The sequence below is a fragment of the Geotrypetes seraphini genome, chromosome 1, assembly GCF_902459505.1.
Source record: "Geotrypetes seraphini chromosome 1, aGeoSer1.1, whole genome shotgun sequence".
Taxonomy (NCBI): Eukaryota; Metazoa; Chordata; class Amphibia; order Gymnophiona; family Dermophiidae; genus Geotrypetes; species Geotrypetes seraphini.
This window is the reverse complement of record NC_047084.1, coordinates 51829284-51848404: the sequence shown is the minus strand read 5'-3', so window position 1 is coordinate 51848404 and position 19121 is coordinate 51829284. Positions and strand designations below refer to the sequence as shown.

Here is a 19121-nt window from a genome sequence, read left to right as displayed (position 1 = left end):
CTGCCCTGACTTGCTTTGCTCTCCTCATTAGGCTCCCTCTCACTCTAAATTAGTCACTGCCCGTCCCCTACAGGCTAGGCTCACCCATTCCTCATACCTTTTAAGCAGATTCATTGCCAAAAAAGCATCCTTTAAAGAATGGAAAAAGGATCCGAATGAAGAAAATAAGAAGAAACACAAGCACTGACAAGTTAGATACAAAGCATTGATAAAGACAGCTAAAAGAATATGAAGAGAAACTTGCAAAAGAGGCAAAAACTCATAGCAATTTTTTTAGGTACATCAGAAGCAGAAAACCTGTGAGGGAATCTGTGGGACTGTTGCATGACCAAGGAGCAAAAGGGGTGCTCAGGGAGGATAAGGCCATAGCGGAAAGACTGAATGAATTCTTTGCTTCGGTCTTTACGGAAGAAGATGTAAGAGATCTACCTGAAATGGAAATGGTTTTCAAGAGTGATGATGCGGAGGAACTGAAAGAAATCTCGGTGAATCTAGAAGATGTACTGAGCCAAATCAATAAGTTAAAAGGTGATAAATTGCCAGGACCGGATGGTATATATCCTAGGGTACTAAAAGAACTCAAACATGAAATTGCTGACCTGCTGTTAGTGATCTGACTTGTCGCTAAAATTGTCTTTAGTACCTGAAGACTGGAGGGTGGCCAGTGATACGCCGATTTTTAAAAAGGGATCCAGGGGAGATCCAGGAAATTACAGACTGGTAAGCCTCACTTTGGTGCCTGGCAAAATTATAGAAACGATTATAAAAAATAAAATTGTGGAACACGTAGACAAACATGATTTAATGAGACAGTCAGTATAAGTTCAGCTGAGGGAGATCTTTTCTCATAAATTTGCTTGACTTCTTTGAAGATGTGAATAAACATGTGGATAAAGGTGAGCCGGTTGATATAGTGTATCTAGATTTTCAGAAAGCTTTTGATAAAAGTTCCTCATGAGAGGCTCCTGAGAAAATTAAAGAGTCATGGGATAGGTGGCAAAGTTCAATTGTGGATAAGAAATTGGTTATCTGATAGAAAACAGAGGGTAGGGTTAAATGATCATTTTTCTCAATGGAGGAGAGTAAATAGTGGAGTGCCGCAGGGTCTGTACTGGGACAGGTACTATTTAACTTATTTATAAATGATCTAGAAATTGGAACGACGAGTGAGGTGATTAAATTTGCAGATGACACTAAATTGTTCAAAGTTGTTAAAACACATACGGATTGTGAAAAATTACAGGTGGACCTTAGGAAATTGGAAGACTGGGCTTCCAAGTGGCAGATGAAATTTAATGTGGACAAATGCAAAGTGATGCACACTGGGATGAATAACCTGAATCACAGTTACCGAATGATAGGGTCCACCTTGGGGGTTAGCACCCAAGAAAAGGATCTGGGTATCATTGTAGACAATACGATGAAACCTGCCTAATGAGCGATGGCGGCCAAAAAAGCAAACAGGATGCTGGGAATTATTAAAAAAGGGATGGTTAACAAGACTAAGAAAGTCATAATGCCCCTGTATCGCTCCATAGTGCGACCTCATTTGGAATATTGCTTTAAATTCTGGTCTCCTTACCTCAAGAAAGATATAGTGGCGCTAGAAAAGGTTCAAAGAACAGCGACCAAGATGGTAAAGGGGATGGAACTCCTCTCGTATGAGGAAAGACTAAAACAGTTAGGGCTCTTCAGCTTGGAAAAAAGACGGCTGAGGGGAGATATGATTGAAGTCTACAAAATCCTGAGTGGAGTAGAATGGGTACAAGTGGATTGATTTTTTGCTCCATCAAAAATTACAAAGACTAGGGGACACTCGATGAAGTTACACGGAAATACTTTTAAAATCAATAGGAGGAAATTTTTTTTCACTCAGAGAATAGTTAAGCTCTGGAACGCATTCCAGAGGATGTGGTAAGAGCGGATAGCGTAGTTGGTTTTAAGAAAGGTTTGGACAAGTTCCAGGAGGAAAAGTCCATAGTCTGTTACTGAGAAAGACATGAGGGAAGCCATTGCTTGCCCTGTATTGGTAGCTTGGAATATTGCTACACCTTGGGTTTTGGCCAGGTACTAGTGACCTGGATTGGCCACCGTGAGAAGGGGCTACTGGGCTTGATGGACCACTGGTCTGACCCAGTAAGGCTATTCTTATGTTCACCCTTTCTAGCAGGGATGATATTCCTACTCCCCCTTTCCAAAGTCCCAAACATCATTTATATCTAGAACTCACAGAATGAAATACAATAGCTGTTCCACTTATAGAAAGGCTCAATGAGCTATTCCACCACCTACATGCACAAACCTTGGAAGCTCAGCAATCAGTTATTCCATAGCCTGTAGAGCCACATTTGAATATGGTGCTTCCTACCCTCAGAATGAAACCCCCAAAGATCACATGCTAAGCAGAAAAGCAATGAGCCCAAAGGCATGCATTCATATCAACCCATTGTGTGCCAGCCCACCTGCTAAAGCTCTAGGGTCATAGAGTGCTGAATTAGCACTGACCCTAATGCCTTTTGAAAAAATGGAAATTGGCACTTGATTTGGTGGTTAACGGCTTTGGCACAATGCCCCCTTATTAGTGGTGACTCCTGCCCAACATCTCTCTTCTCTCTGCTTTTACTAAACATCTCCTTCTTTCTCTTGGAATGCCCAGAGAGGCAGCTGGAATATTCACTGGTGAATAGTGAATATCATCCAACCCCTCCCCTCCTAAAAAAGGCTGTTGGGGTTGGGAGGAGATAGAGGGCTGTGAGAAAGTAAATAATATTGTCAACTCCTGTGGGCAGAGGTGGAGATTAATTGTGGGGATGGAATGGATCTTATCAGGTATCTATAATAATAAAACGCTAAGCGCGCATGCGCACTCACGCCTTGTGTTCCCTGATCTGTCGCGCTGTGGCGGCACGAGTGCGCATGCGCTAGATGGCGGGGAGTGAGGAGTCGGAACTTAGGGGAAGGAGAGCAGGCCCGGGAGAGCGAAGGAAGCCTCAGTGACACTGAGCCCAAATTCACATCAACTTCAAAATTAAAAAAGAGGCGATCGCAAGCTTTAGAGAACCGCATTGTCTGCTGCCCACCCTTTCCCAACGTCTTCCTATTTACCAGTGCACCTCCAGTCGCGTACTGAGGACCTCGCAGTCAGTCTTCCCGACCGCAGCAAGCCGCCGATCGCCTCCAGAAGCCCGCTCAGCTCCTCCAACAGCGGAAGACCCTGAGCCCGAGTCGGTGAACGAGCTGGTCCTTTGCCGGCTGCTGCCGCTCATGCTGAGGAGCGCGGTGTACAGGCGTTGAATGGCGGCGGCTCCGGGGCTTCTCCTCCCGCACAGGCCTCTCCCCTCTCCTCCAAAGACGCTCCAAGCACAGTGCGGCGCTGTGTGGGAAACCGAGTCCCACACTCGACACCGACAAAACTCCCACCAGACCAGTCGCGCGAAGCTGCGGCGGCCTTCCTCCCCAGGTTCCATACAAAGCAGGCTGAGCAGCACAACATTCAATAGGATTAGTGATATGAAAAGATGAGCAGACAAGAACAGAGACTGAGAAAAAGAGAAGTCATAAAGGAGTAGATAATTGCAGTTAGCTTCAAAATTAAAGGCAGAGATGACAATAGAAAACTTGAGAAAAGGCAGTTATTAAATAACTGAGCACTTTGAAGTAGCTCCCTACTGCTGTACAGGGGGAGCAGGAAGAGGTGCTGATGGACAGGGGGGGGAAGGAAGGGAGGCCTACTGCTGGACAGGGGGACCAGGAAGAGGTGCTGATGGACAGGGGGGAGGTAAAACAAAGGGAGAAGGGCTGCTGCTGGATAAGGGGAGCAGTGAAGGGGTGGTGGTGGACACAGGGGAGGTAAAAAGAAGGGAGAATGGACAAGGGGAACACGCAAGGGGTGGTGGTGGACAGCTAAAATAAAGAAAGACAGAAATACAGAAATTGGCTAAGGAGACAGAGAGAGAAAGAAATAAAGACAGACACACACATATATTCTAGCACCCGTTAATGTAACGGGCTATAAAGCTAGTGATTTATATTCCATTGGAAGTGGCAAGGATGGGTGAAATTTCTGATCCCATGCAACTCTATAATTCACAGCACCAAGAGGCATTATTGTGCGTTATAAAAAATTAAAAGGTCAAGCTATGTTCTTAATTATAAGAAAACCGAGGCTAAGTGCAAGGCTGAGCATATACATTTAAAAAAATTCTGGTTAACTTACCAGGACCGTCAAACTCTGGAGGGGGGAAGGTCTCTATGTGGGCAGAATGCTGTTTGTCTTTCTGTGCAGCTGCTTGTTCCATCAAAATTTTTAAGTCTTGAAATTTTGAAAAAGAAATTTCCAAGATAAGATGGTGACCATGACTAAAATTATTGATAAAACCTGCAAAAAGTCTTGTGTTTGTAAAGTATACGTATGGGTATGAAGAGCTCATTCCTTCATATCCACGTATTTATTTTGCCAAAACAGAAAGCTTTTACAGGTTTTATTCACATTTTTTAAAAAATGGCAGCCATGTTGTCCCCTATGTCATCTTTGGAATATACAGGTAGAATGAATGGTATTTTTAACATTAAACACACTAAGTTGGTTTTAAAATGGATCATTAGTTTTTCAGTGTTCAAGACATTCTTTCAACCTGAATTAGCCATTGTATTACTCCTAGGAGCTCTCCTGATCTTTTCAGTATGACATCCCAAGGTCATGTGATGCAGCTAGGGCTTATAACAAGCAGCTGCACAGATAGACAAACAGCATGTTGTCCACATAAAGCGCCTCTGGCATTTGGAGGTCCAGATAAGTTACCAGAATTTTTAAAAATGTAATATTTTAAAATGCTTGCTCTTAGCCTCAGTTTTGTTACGCATAACTTAGAAACATGATAGCAGATAAAGGCCAAATGGCCAATCCGCAGCATCCACTATCTCCTCCTCTGCTTAAAACAGTGTCTCTCGAACTGTATGCCAGGGCAGTAATGTGCCCTGAAGAGATTCCGGGTGTGCCAAGAGAGATTCCAGAATTTAACTTTATTTTTAAAAATTCTCTTCATAAGTATACATGTACACTAGAATAGATGATATGTACATTGTGTACCCAAGTCTGCCCATGTTATGAGCGTTTTTGTGCGTAAGGATACAACCACCCAGACAAGCATCATTCTTTGAATTCATTGGTTCTTGAACAGCGAGTAATTTTATTTTTTATGTAGTAGCTATCCTAACTTGAGCAACAAAGCAATCAAGGCTTTGTTACCATTTGAATCTTGACTTATCTTTGAGAACTTTGTGAACTTGGATTTTCAGCTCTGACAAAAATTAAATCGAAAAAAGAAAATGACTGCAGATGGTGGATGATGAAATGCGTGTTTGCTTTTGCTTGTTGACTATCAAGCTGCATTTTGAGTTAATTTGCACTCAAAAATAAGCACTTCCATTACGTCGATTAGCAATTATATCCTATGTACTTTAGTTTCACAGTTATTACAATTACTCATACATAGCTTAAAGAAATAACTCAAATTTAATTTTTTGTTGGTTTTGAAATTTTATAATTTCAATTATGATGCGCCGTGAAAAACATTTGCTCTGTTTAGCGTGCCAGAGCTAAAAAAGTTCGAGAGATACTGCTTTACACCATAAAGGCATGTAACACACACTACTCTGTCTCCCACATACTTTGTATGTAGTTGTATATGTAGGCAGGTAAATTGAATGAATGGTTGGGTAATATCATTAAGCATTCCTCATCCTACATCAGTTTTAGAAAATTAGTAAAAACAAAAATTATTTAATCGATTTGTAAATTAAGGTTTTACTGTTTTTACTATCATATTGTATGTATGTATATGACTTTATATTGTGTTTTATTCCTTGATTGTCCAGCACTTCTTGTTGTAAACTGCCTCAAACTATTATGGCTTTGGCAGTATATAAGAATAAAATTATTATTATTATTTATAATTTCATGCTTATGATTTATAATTTCATGCTTATGATTTTTTTTTTAATATTATTTCTTGTAATCTGTTTTTCCAATTAAGTTTATGCTCCAGGTCCAGCCCATGTAGGGTGAACACAGTCATGTCGGGCATTATTTTAACTTAATCAACTAAGTACATTCTTCTTAAGATTTTATTTACTTATTACCATGTGTGCAGTCTATGAAAAATCACATTATTCAGCTATCTACTCTCTTCTTTCTGGTTTCTCCTCCTTGTATGCTCGATAGATCTATAAACTACAAAAAAATTCCCATTCAGATTTTCAAAAGTTTCTTTCCAGCCTAAGTTAATAACTAACTTCTATACACTGAAATGAGCTTTCCTCTCTCATCCTCTCAGTTGCTACATATATTTGATCTTAGCTTCTTTCCTACTGATTGTTCTTAACTCTTTCCCTCCAACTTTCAGAATTTCAGACTTTAGCCTTGATTTGCCTCTCTTACTTTTAACTTGTAATTGTTAAAACTCATATCAAACCAAAGCACATTTATTATCTAAAAACAAAGTGAATAAGACAAGAGCTGGCACAAAAAAATCTATATTCTGAAAGTATTGACAACAGATGTAATACTCAGGTTTACAAAATGTGGTCATAGAGATGGAAAGGAAATGATATCATTCCAAGCTCTGACCTACATACTCAAATACTTCAAAAGTCAGTTCATTTTCCATCATAATTGGTTTTCTATATCAAATGTCAGAGTCTGGATCCCCAGTTTCATTTTGTATTCTCTGCTTTTATCAGTTCTGTGATGGCCTGTAGAATCTCATCATCTGAAAGACATAAAACAATAGAATGCTGAGATTTGTAGAATTCACAGCAGAAATGTTTAAGTCAGATCAACTCATTCATAGCAGGTACATACACATGGTTTGTTCACTAGTTTATATAAAATGGTAGGAAAAAATACATCCAGTCTGTTCAAAACCAAAGTAGTATTCAAAAAAAGAAACGAGCACACCCATCAGATAGGAACAAAGGATGTATGCCATCCATTGATTAATTTACAAGGCACACTTGCCAGAGCACCTGCAAAATTAAAGCATAAGTAGCAATTATACATTCAGAAAATTAGAAACTAAAGATTACAGATGAAGTAACAGTTAGCTGAGCTTTCAATTTGGCTCAGAAGGTGGTAAGAAAGGGAACAGTTTCAGTGTCAGAAACAGGATTACTCCAGAGGAGTGGTGCAAATCCAACCGACACTCCTTGTGATCTTGGGGGCAAGTCACTTAACTCTTCATTGTCTCACATGCAAACTCAGGGGCACTTTTACAAAGTTGCATAAAGAAATGGTCTTAGTGGGTCTTTCCTGCGTTCTGAGCCGTGTAGCAGCGGCGAAGAGGCAGGGGAGCCGGCGAGAGGAGCAGGAGGGCAGGAGAACCGGTGCAGGAGGGAGGAGAACCGGCGATTCCAGCGGCGGGTAGCGGCGAGAGGAGGCTCCGCCCACCCCACCGCGTCAGCGTAGCATCATTGCCCGGGCTCCCCCTTAAGAGGAAGGGAGTCAACGGCGCTCAGCCGTTCGGCGCGCGATGAAGGCGAGCGGCAAAGGCGCTCGTCTTAGCGAAAGCACCTTTGCGAAGGAGCCTTGAGAAGGAGACCAGGCAGCCCAGCAGCAAACCTAAGTTTCAAATTCTTTTTAAATTTTCAAATTTTTTTCTTTTTTTTTTAAAAACCTAACTAAAAACAAAAACAAAAAAAAACAAACAAACAAAAAAAAAAAGTACTTTCTCCTCTTCTCATTCTTCTCTTATACTCTCATACTATCTCTCATACTCTTACATTTACTCTCTCTCATTTACTCTCTCTTACATTTACTCTCTCTCATTTTGTTATGGCAGGGCGGACAAGGAGTGTGAAGCCTACAAGCAAGAGTGGCAACCCCTGCACTGAGGTGATCCGGGAGTTGAACTCAGCCTACGCGCAGACGAGGAGAACACAGCCCCGGGAATGGACGTCTCCGTGCAGATCGAGGCCATCCCACAGCAGTACATTACGGCCTCTACACAGACGGAGGAGGTCGATCAGAGGGATGAAGACATCATGCAGGAACTAAGAAACCTCAGGGAGGAGGTGAAACGTCTGAGAGGCATTAGAGAGGATGAGGCCTACATCGATGGGATAGTGCAGGAACTATCTCAAGTCACAGAACGGACCCGTGACGGATCTCCCATGATGACTCCAGGGCCGCCGACAAAGAAACCAACTGTTGCAGTTCAGGAGATGGATGGAGACACTGACTCCTGGCAGTTAGTGACCTCCTCCACAGGTAAACGTAGGAGACCCCCACCCCAATTTACAATATACTCACCTTCTCTCTCTTTCTCTCAACAGGGCAGCTCCACATCAACTCCACAGCTGAGCCTAAAGAACAGATTCCAGGTCTTGCAGGAAGAGACTACCGACGGGGAGATGGACCAGGATCAACGCATATCTCCATCTCCAGGGACGATGGATCGACACCCCCAAAAGAAGCGTAGAGTAATAACCATTGGGGACTCCATGTTGAGAGGCACTGAGGGACCAATATGCAGACCGGATATGCAGTCGAGGGAGGTCTGCTGTCTACCCGGAGCCAGAATAAAAGATGTGACCACCTGTCTCGATAGACTTCTCAGGCCCCAGGACCACTTCCCCATGCTGCTCATCCACGTCGGAACGAATGACACTGCCAAGAACACCCTGGAGGTCATAGCTAGAGACTTCGGAGCTCTGGGAAAGAGGCTGAAGCAGACAGGAGCACAGGTAGTATTCTCTTCCATTCTTCCTGTTAGGGGCCGAGGAAGGGACAGGGACGAACGCATCCTGAAGACGAATGAGTGGCTACAACGATGGTGCCAGGAGATGAACTTTGGATTCCTGAATCACGGAGAGACACTGCAGGGACTACAGGGACCAGACAGACTCCACCTGACCAACAGAGGTAAGAATGTCTTCGGACACAGACTAGCCCGCCTACTTCGAAGGGCTTTAAACTAGGTAAGTCGGGGGTGGGTACCCACTTTTACACCGGATGTGGAGAACCAACACTACGCTTCTAAGTCTGAGGTAAGTACCCTTATTGCAAAAGAATCGCTAGGAGACACCTTGACTCAAATGGGGGGCTCACTACAGGTTAGTAAACAGAAAGAGTGGAGAGCTATGTATGTTAACGCACACAGCCTAGGGAATAAATTTCTACAACTAGAAACAGAAATAGTTAATGCAGATTTAGACATAGTAGCAATATCCGAAACATGGTTCACAGACTCTCACGGGTAGGATATAACTATACCAGGGTACAACCTGATTCGACAAGACAGAGAGGGTAAGTTAGGAGGTGGGGTAGCACTATACATCAAAGAAAACATTAAGACAACCAGGATCACGGATGTCAAGTATACTGGGGAATCTATCTGGGTAAACCTGGCCAGAGGCGGAGAAAAATGCCTGTACCTTGGTGTGATATACAGACCTCCAAGACAATCGGAGGACAAGGACGCAGAACTAATTGAAGACATTGAGAATATCACCTTACGGGGGGAGGCTGTACTATTAGGAGACTTCAACATGCCTGATGTAGACTGGAACACACTATCAGCGACAACTTGTGATAGCAGGAGGATATTAACGTCCATGAAGGGAGTACGGCTCAAACAAATGGTACTAGAGCCCACTAGGGCCCAGGCCATCCTGGACCTGGTACTTACGAACGGGGAAAGTGTCTCAGAGGTCTCGGTGGGAGAGACGCTAGCCACCAGTGACCATAACACGGTATGGTTTAACCTTAAGAAAGGCTTCCCTAGATCACAAACAAAAACAAGGGTACTCAATTTCCGGGGCACTGACTTCGCACGCATGGGAGATTTTGTCTATCAGACGCTGCAGGTTCAAGAAGTAACTACTAATGTGGAGGCTATGTGGTCAACCTTGAAATCGATCCTTCATGAGGCAACTATCCGCTACATAAAATCGGTAACCAAACAACAAAGAAAAAAGAAACCCCAATGGTTCACAGATGAGGTATCGTGCCTCGTCAAGGAGAAGAAAAGAGCATTTCTCTCATACAAACGCACGGGGGAAAAAGAAGCAAACATTGAATACAGGAAAAAGTCTGCAGCGGTCAAAACAGCAGTCAGGGAGGCCAAAATTCGTATGGAAGAAACTCTAGCAAAGAACATCAAGAAAGGGGACAAATCCTTCTTCAGATACATTAGCGACAGGAAAAAGAACGCAAACGCGATAGTACGCCTTAGAACACCAGACGGGAATTATGTAGAAACAGACTCCGATAAAGCCAAACTACTGAATGATTACTTCTGTTCAGTCTTTACCTGTGAAGCACCAGGGCACGGGCCTCGGCTAGCAGCAAAGCAAAGCATGGAAGACCCATTTCAGAAGTTTGAGTTCACACCAGCTGATGTTTACAAAGAACTGTCAAGATTCAAGGTGAACAAAGCCATGGGACCGGACAATCTGCACCCAAGAGTGCTCAGAGAGCTATGCGATGTTTTGGCTGAACCATTAGCAATACTCTTCAATCTCTCTCTAAGTACGGGGAGAGTCCCCCTGGACTGGAAAACTGCCAACGTGGCTCCTCTGCACAAAAAGGGTTGCAGAGCGGAGGCCGCAAATTACAGACCAGTAAGTCTCACATCAATAGTGTGTAAACTCATGGAAACTCTACTCCTCTATCTCTATTTTCTTTCTTTATTACTCTTCTAATTGTCATTTTTCCTGGTACTTTAGTTAGATTGTGAGCCTTCGGGACAGTAAGGGAATTTCTAAGTACCTATCTTACTTATAATTTTAATGCACCAATATATTCATTGTAACCCGTTCTGGGCTCTTTTGGGAGGACGGGCTAAAAAATCGAATAAATAAAGGGAAGAAAAAGGAAAATTGGGCATAGAGAGAAAAAAGAGAGGTAGAGATACATAGGGAGAGAAGGATGAGAGGAGAAATGTTGGATATGGTGGTGGAGAGGGAACAGAGGGACAGATTGAAAGTGATGACAGGGGGAGGCATGTTGGACATAGTGATGGAGGGAGAGATATGGCGTGGCGCTGCAGAGGGGTGATAGGAGATATGGGCATGAGGCTGGTGGGCAGTGGTGAAAAATGCTGTACATGATCTGGGTGATGAGAGAGGGAGAAATGTTGAATGTGACAGTAGAGTGGGTGGAGGAAATGCCTGGATCTCTCAAAACAGATGGACAGTGAGAGAGAGAGAGAGATGGAGATTTGTTGTGAGGGACAGATGTTGGTTGGGGAAGAAAATGAGGTCTGGAACGCGTGCAGGAGGCAGAAAGTGTTGGACTCATTGATAGAGAGAGAGAGAGAGAGAGAGAGTGTGAGATGGATGGGAAGGGCATAAAGGAGGGAAGGAGAAATGTCACACTCAGGGGAAGTGGGAGAGGGCACTGATTTCTCCTTTATTGTGGACTTAGTACAGACTGCAGGTGACAAAGTATATTTACTTGATTTGTGTTTATTTACTCCGGATGGGCAGACTGGATGGGACATTTGGCCTTTATCTGCCTTCATGTTTCTATTTTACTCTTTCTGTCCAAACTTTTTAGAGAAATTTAAAGAAAAGCATGTCTGATAAACAGGGATGAGAAAAATGAACTGAGAGAAGTTGCAAGATTAGCTGCACATGTGTAATGAAAGGCTTTGTTTTTCCATAAAACTCTAGCAAATTCATGTACAGTAGAATCTCAGTTATCCAGCAACCATGGAGATTGGTGAATACTGGATAACTGTTTTTCTGGTTAATTGAGCAGCCTGTTTTGAGGCTGCCGCCTGCTGACTGGCTGTGCTCGGGTAAGGAAGGGAGAGAGGGAGGGAGTTTGCGGCTCAGGACTGCCGCTTGCTTCTGCCACTTCGGGGAGGGAGGAGCGCTTTGTGGCTCAGGACCACTGTTGTGCTGGTGCTTTGGGGTTGGAGGGATGGGGCTTTGAACTGCTTTGGGACTTGAGGGAGGGAGGGTTTGCGGCTCAGGACGCTGCCTCTGGTGCTTCAGGGGACATTTTTTTAAATTTACATCGACAATTTTTTTGCCAGTTATGTGAGAGTCCCAGTCAACTGAGAACAGGTAAACTGAGACTCTACTGTACCAAGAAAAATTTATCCTCATTTTCATTTGTGTACAATATGTTCTGAACTATGAGAAATCTGTCCAATTTGTTCATTGAGCTACAGATAATTGAAAATGTAGACTGTAGTTTGTATTGCTGTACTAATTAGAATGCCCAACATAGCACAAGACAGTAAAAACTTAGGGCTAGATTCACTAAAGACAGTGATTGATTCACTAAAGACAGCGATTGATTCACTATCAAGTTTGCATGGAAGTGCAAATCATTTGCATGCAAACCCACCGACTCAATCGCTCAGTGAGTGATTGATACATGGCAGAGCCCTAACAGTACTGACAGGGGAAGCAGCCTCCTGTCACTGCAATCACAGCTTCTACTTGTTTTCTTAATGGATCAGATGTTCTGCACGCCATTTGTCCCATTAAAAAAGCCCCCCCACCCGTGCTAGCACTCCTGAGCCACTGTTCCTCGAACCCCGAAAAGATGGCTTGAGGGAGGAACCTGAGGCATCTGAGCCAATCAGGGTGCACATGATGCACCGGGGAAGGGCCTAAGGCCCAGTGTCATCGAGGAAGGAGCCTAAGGAAGTCCCTGATTGGCCATTTATGTTGGCCAATCAGGGACTTCCTTAGGCTCCTTCCTTGACGACACTGGGCCTTAGGCCCTGATTGGCTCAGACCCCTCCCATGGGCAGGGCTTGAGGCATCTAAGTCAATCAGGGACTTCCTTACGCTCTTCCCCAGCAGCACATGATGCACCAGGGAGGGGCCTAAGGCCCAGTGTTGTCATGGAGGAGCAGGAGTTGTTTTCAGTACCTCCTGCTCCCAACTTTAAGGTACGGGGCATGGTGCCTGGAGGGGGCATCCCTCTTGCTGTTTTTTTTCGGGGGGGGGGCAGAGTGAGTGAACACCTTCCTGGCAGGAGGAAGTGAGCATTCCTGCTGCCTTTTTTTATGAGGGAGAGGGTAGAGGGGAAGTCCTTCATGGCAGGAGGGAGTGGGCATCCCTCCTGCCATTTGTTTTAGGTTCAGGTGGGTTGCCGCAATTGTCGGGATAGGGGAGGGTGGGCGCGCGATTGTAGGGGGGTATTGGGGAAAGGCCGGTCACAGTGGGAGATTTTTTTACATTTTTTTAATGGTAAAGATATTTTGTGTGAACGGACTACTGGACTCGATGGACCATTGGTCTGACCCAGTAAGGCTATTCTTATGTTTTTATATTACACGAAAACTATCTGTGCCATTGAAAAAAAATCAGGCAGACCAGTCGGTAACTGTCTACAGCAATCAGATTTTAGGATCGGTAAAACCTGATGCTAAATAGCCTAGCAATGTAAGTGAATCAATCGCTTGGCTATTTTGCATGGGATTTCACTAATTTGCATGGCCGTATCAGAAAATGGACGATTGAGGGGAAAAACAGGTGGATTTAGTGAATCGGGTCGGTTAGCAGCGATCATCCCTAAACCTATGAAAACAAGTTTAGCAACGATTGCTGACTTTAGTGAATCTAGCCCTTAGTCGCAAGTAGATCATGCACACTTCCTTCCATGTTTGCACTCTGTATACCTGCAAATTTATAGAAACATTTGAGTGCAACAATAAACTTACCTTCAAGTGACATTTTAGGATTTTCAAGTTTTTTTCTTAAAACCAATTCAATTAGAACTCGCAACTGTTTAAAAATTACAGCAATCTTTACTGGAGCCTATTGGAAACAAGACAGAATATTAAAATCCCTCTCTTGGGCTTTTTTGTTCTTTATATATATATATAAATAATACAGTACAATTGCCTAATAATGGATGATAGGAAAAATAGAAATGCATTTGTAGACAATAATGTAATCAGCATAATTAGAGCTTGTGATTCTAGGGGTTTATAAATGGCAAATTTGAGGTGTTATTTGCAAGTCAGTCTAGGAGGCTATTAAAAATCTGTACAGTCTACTGTTTTAATTTCAGAAATTGAATTTAAACATCATTTTTAGATGGGATTCCATTTTTTACATGCCTTTATTATTAAACACTCTTTTTCAATTCACCTCATCCCCAGCAGTTAGCCTCTCTCTCAATACCCCATACCCATCAGTCATTATCTCTCAATTCCAACTATTCCTGGTAATCTACACGTCAGAGTTTCCCTCTGCAATAATTACTCCATCCTTCCATCTGCAATAGACTCTTTCCATGTTCCCAACCAAATACAGAGCCATCAAATACAGCATCATGGTTAGTGCATAGCATAGCTAAATACAGTGCTGCTTCCTTCCTCCTTTTATTACACCTTGGCTACCTTGCAACAGGAAAAGCATGGGAATAAGGGGCAGGTGCATAGCGGCTCCTGGAGGGGAAGTGGAAGACAGGCAAATCCTGTTCTTAAGTTGCCATCCAGTAGCAATGGAAGCAGCCAGATGACATCATATATGCACCACAACAAAAGACTAGGTGCCAGATTCTCTAGTATTGCTGGTAAAATCTGATGGGTCGCTGTAGCAGCCTTAAATCTAACGATTCCAAAAAGTCAAGTCATTCTGGAAGAACTGCGCATGCAAATGAGGTTTGCAGAGGGTCACCAAATTTACACGAGATCAGTTGCTGTTGATAGCGATTGACACATGTGCAGAATAGTCCATGGAAAGAAGCATGGGTGGATAGGAAGGACAGAGAACTACCAGCAACGCTATGTCATTGTGTAAATCACATGCATGCCAGCGCTAATGGCTGAAGGAGAAGGGGAGATGCAATCACTGACACACCTTTAATATCCGCCTCTTAAAACATGTGCTTGAGATGCATGCTTTTGAGATTTTTTTCTCATTACTATCTAATATAATAAAACGGTAAGCCGCGCATGCGCACTTCCTATGCGTGCGTCCGTTTTACGTGAGCTGTAGCACACATAGGAAGTGCGCATGCGCGGCTTACGGTCTGGCCTCAAGTGACATGCGCGCCCTTCCCTGCTCTCCACCGCTGCCGGCCGCTAGCACCCCATGCCCTCTCCGTCGCCTCCCGGCTCCAGCGGTGTAGGCAGCACTATAAACACGCTGCTTCGCGCCCTTCTCTGCTGATTTCCTCTGCTGCGTCTCTGATGACATCATTGGAGATAGACGCGGCAGAGGAAATTGCCAGTAGAAGGCCGCGAAGTAGCGTGTTTAAAGTGCTGCCTATGTGGCTGGAGTCCCGAGGTTTGTCGGCGGTGGGAGGGTCAGGAGCAGGCCGGATCGACAACGGCAGTAAAAGAAGGGGGAGGGGCCGAACGGAGCAGGGAAGATAAGGGAAGAAAAGGGGGAGTGGGGGAAAATGCTGCTACTGCTTCTATACAGGAAAGGGGGGGATAGGAGGGAAATGCTGTTGCTACTGCATAGGGAAGTGGGATGGAAATGCTGCTGCACAGGGAAATGGGGAAAAATGACAGACAGACAGCGGGAGGGAGGAAGACAGAAAGAAAGAAAGACACAGGGGCAGGGAGAGGGACAGAAAGACAGACAGAGAAAGGGGGCAAGAGAGAGAGTCAGCGGGAGAGGGAAAGGGGGCTGCTTTGGGGGGAGGGGTGTGCTTGGGGCAAACAGCTTTGCTCTGGGGGGAAGACAGAAGGGGCCATGGAGAAACAGGGAGAGGGATAGGGGGCTGCTTTGGGGGGAGGGGTGTGCTGGGGGGAGACAGAAGGGGCCATGGAGAGATAGGGAAAGGGGACAGACAGCTTTGCTCTGGGGAGAAGACAGAAGAGGGCCATGGAGAGACATTTGGAGGGGAGGTGGGTGCTGGGGCAGACAGCTTTGCTCGGGGGGGGGGAGGGGGAGACAGAAGGATACAGACAGCGGCCAAGGAGAGAGAGATAAAGAAACACAGACAGACAGACACATCTATTCTAGCACCCATTAATGTAACGGGCTTAAAGACTAGTATTACTATAATTTATGTGAATAGTGTGTTAAAAAAAACAATTTTTTATCATGAGCCACAGCCAGAAACACACGCCTGAGACGCATTTTCACTGTATCAGCACTCCCGGACCAGCCGGTAATTTTTGATCATTAAAAGCCGGCACCTTGCTTGGAGAATCATTCAGCGATGATAGAGAATCACCCGGAGTGCTCATTTAAATATTAATGAGCCCATTTTACTACCATTTTAATAGCATTGACTTCGTTGTACTACATTTGCATAGCAAAGTCGAAGGCTGCTAGGAAGCTCGGAAAAGATCATGAGAGCCATTCTGAAAATTGGGCGGTAAAATACTGCCATGCTAAACCAGTTGGAACCGGTTTTGCAACCATTGTTAAAGGCATGGTAAGTTTTGAGAATATGTCCCTAGTTCAAGGATTTTCTGGTTCTAAATAATAAACACAAATTCTCCATCAGGGCTGCTCTGTCAGGATTTTCTAGTTATATTGAAAATCAGAAACACTAACTACAATTGAATTGATACACATTCAGCTGCCCTTTTCAATCCATATCTTCTCCCTCTATGTAAGCTGCTGCAGAATTCTGAGGTTGGCTACCGGCTTTATGCCGATGATGTTTTACTCTTGCTACCTGTTAATGGGAACTTGAGCGATATGGAGGAATGACTGCAGGTAGTGATGACGAGGTGTGATGGAATGGATGGAGGGTAGCAGGTTAAAGCTGAATGTACAAAAAATGAAAATGATGCTATTTTGGAGATCGCAGGTGCAAGCATCTCCTGGGTCTTTACAGCTTTGGGATACCCTGATAAAACTTTCTGAAGGTTAGGTACTTACGGTATATACTTGAATATAGGACGAGATTTTGGGGCCAAAAAAATGGCCAAAATGGGGGTCTTGTCTTATATTCGGGTCATCATCTGACCCCCTCCCAAACTTCATGCAGGCTTCTGGTAGCCGGGACAGGAGGGATCCCTCTCGTCTCACGTCCTGGCCACCTAATAATTTTTTAAAATCCCCCCCCCCCACCTGTCTGCCTGCTCACGCGTACCTTTTTTGGCGGTTTTAATCCCTGGTGTTCCAATAGTGTATGGGGCAGGAGCGATCTTTATGCGTTCCTGCCCTGTCCCGAGCTGCTGCCTCCAATCTCGCAATGTACCCCACAGGACCGAGCTATTCGTACTCCCTGCTCGGCCTTGTGCCACTTTCTGATTGGCTGCCGCCAGTTCTCTCGGGACAAGAACTGGTAGAAGCCAATCAGAGAGAAGCATGGGGCCGAGCAGGAAGCACGAATAGCTCAGTCCTGTGGGGTGTGCCGTGAGATCGGAAGCAGCAGCTCAGCAAGGGGCAGGAACGCAGAAAGATCGCTCATGCCCCATACACCGCTGGACCACCAGGGATTAAAACTGGCAAAAATTGTACGCACGGGTGGGCTGACAGGCGGGGTGGGGGGGAGTTTAAAAAAATTGTTAGGTGGCCGGGACAGGAGATGAGAGGGATCCCTTCTGTCCTGGCCTACCACTATACCACCAGAGGGGGTACAGGCTAGGAAGGTGGGACAGGGTGCAGAGCCTGGCAGGGAGTGAGGGGTCTGGCTCCATAGCATGGTAGGGAAGGAAGGGAGCTGGGTGCAGAGCCTGGTAGGGAGTGAGGGAGGCTGGCTGCATAGCCTTGCAGGGCAGGGGGGAAGGGGCTGGATTCAGAGCCTGGCAGGGGAGGGTGTGAGAGAGGGGTCACTGGGTGCAGATCCTGGCAGGGCATGACACTTGAATATTAAGCCCCCGTCTTATATTCGAGTCAACCATTTTTCCTTCTTTTTGAGGGGAAAAATGGGGGTCTCGACTTATATTCGGATCAACTTATATTCGAGTAAATACAGCAGGTGTTGTGATGGACTCAAAATTGACCTTTAAAAGCCATGTTCAAGATTTGATTAAAAAAAAGATTTTTTTCAGATTGCAGCTCTTCAATAAGCTTTGACCATATTTGCCTGCTAACATCTTTAGGGTCATTTTGCAGTCAATGGTATTATCATGTTTGGACTATTGTAATCTTGTGTTTTGGGGTTGAGTGCGTTACAGGTGGCTCAAAACTCAGTGGTTAGAACTTTTTTCTCGTTTGGAAAGGACCGAACATGTCACAGAATATTATGTAAAGTTATACAGGTTGAAGCTGGAAGACCATATATACTTTAGACTGCTTGTGATGGTCTACTTGTGCTTGAATGGTTTGGCTCCTGCAAGTTTGGTGGGTAGTATTCAAGCTTTCATAAACTACAAAAGATCGCAGAAAGAGGAAGACAGGAAAAAATATCTGGAAAAGTTAAGAGAGGCTGGTCATGTAGTCAGGAAAGCAAAGATGCAAATGGAAGTAAAAATAGCTGACATGGTAAAACGTGGAGAGAAGACATTTTTTATTTTTAATATTATTTATTTTTTAATGGTTACGCGCAACTGGAAGAACTGGGATTGCCTTGATTTTAATTTTTGGTGGGCAAATTTATGTTTAATTTATAGATTTGAAAAAATGAATGCGGATATGCTGGGACATACTAAGAGATTTAAGTTAATCTGGGGCCCTTTGACATCTTTTATGGATTCATTGTAGTTATCTTTTCCTTTGTTCCTGCTGGTATATTGCACACATACCCAGGGGGAGGGAGGGGGGTATTTCTTTGTATGGTTCTATTCCCTTATGAAATGTTGGTTGTTTTTTTATTGTTGTATGAATTTTGATTGATTATAAATGCATATATGATTATTTGTATAGATACTGTATTGCATTTTTGTTGGTTTTGAAACTCAATAAAGATTTATAAAAAAAAAAAAAAGAAAAGACATTTTTTAAATATATTAGTGATAGAAGGCAGTGCAAAAGTGGCATTGTTAGACTCAAAGGTGAAGGGAAGGAATATGGAGAAGCTGATAAATAAAAAGTCGAATTGCTTAACAAATATTTTTGTTCTGTGTTCACGGCTGAAGCGCTGGGAATGGGACCACAGAAGACAAACATGAATAGGGATGGAGGAGTGGTAGACCCTAATATATTTTCAGAGGGTTGTGTTTGTGAGGAGCTAGCTAAAATAAAAGTAAAGAAAGTGATGGGTATAGATTACATTACATTAGGGATTTCTATTCCGC

General features: G+C 44.0%; 1 protein-coding gene across 1 annotated transcript in view; it reads right to left on the bottom strand.

The window, feature by feature from the left end:
* Positions 1–5953: 5953 nt before the first annotated feature.
* Positions 5954–19121, bottom strand: part of DHX29 (DExH-box helicase 29) — a 213170-nt gene continuing 200002 nt past the window's right edge. Inside the window, exons 26-27 of the mRNA XM_033931250.1 lie at positions 13686–13782; positions 5954–6770 (exon numbers count right to left, since the gene is read on the bottom strand). Of these exons, the coding sequence (XP_033787141.1) occupies positions 6715–6770; positions 13686–13782 (153 nt within the window). The 3' untranslated portion in view covers positions 5954–6714. The remainder of the gene's footprint in view (positions 6771–13685; positions 13783–19121) is intronic.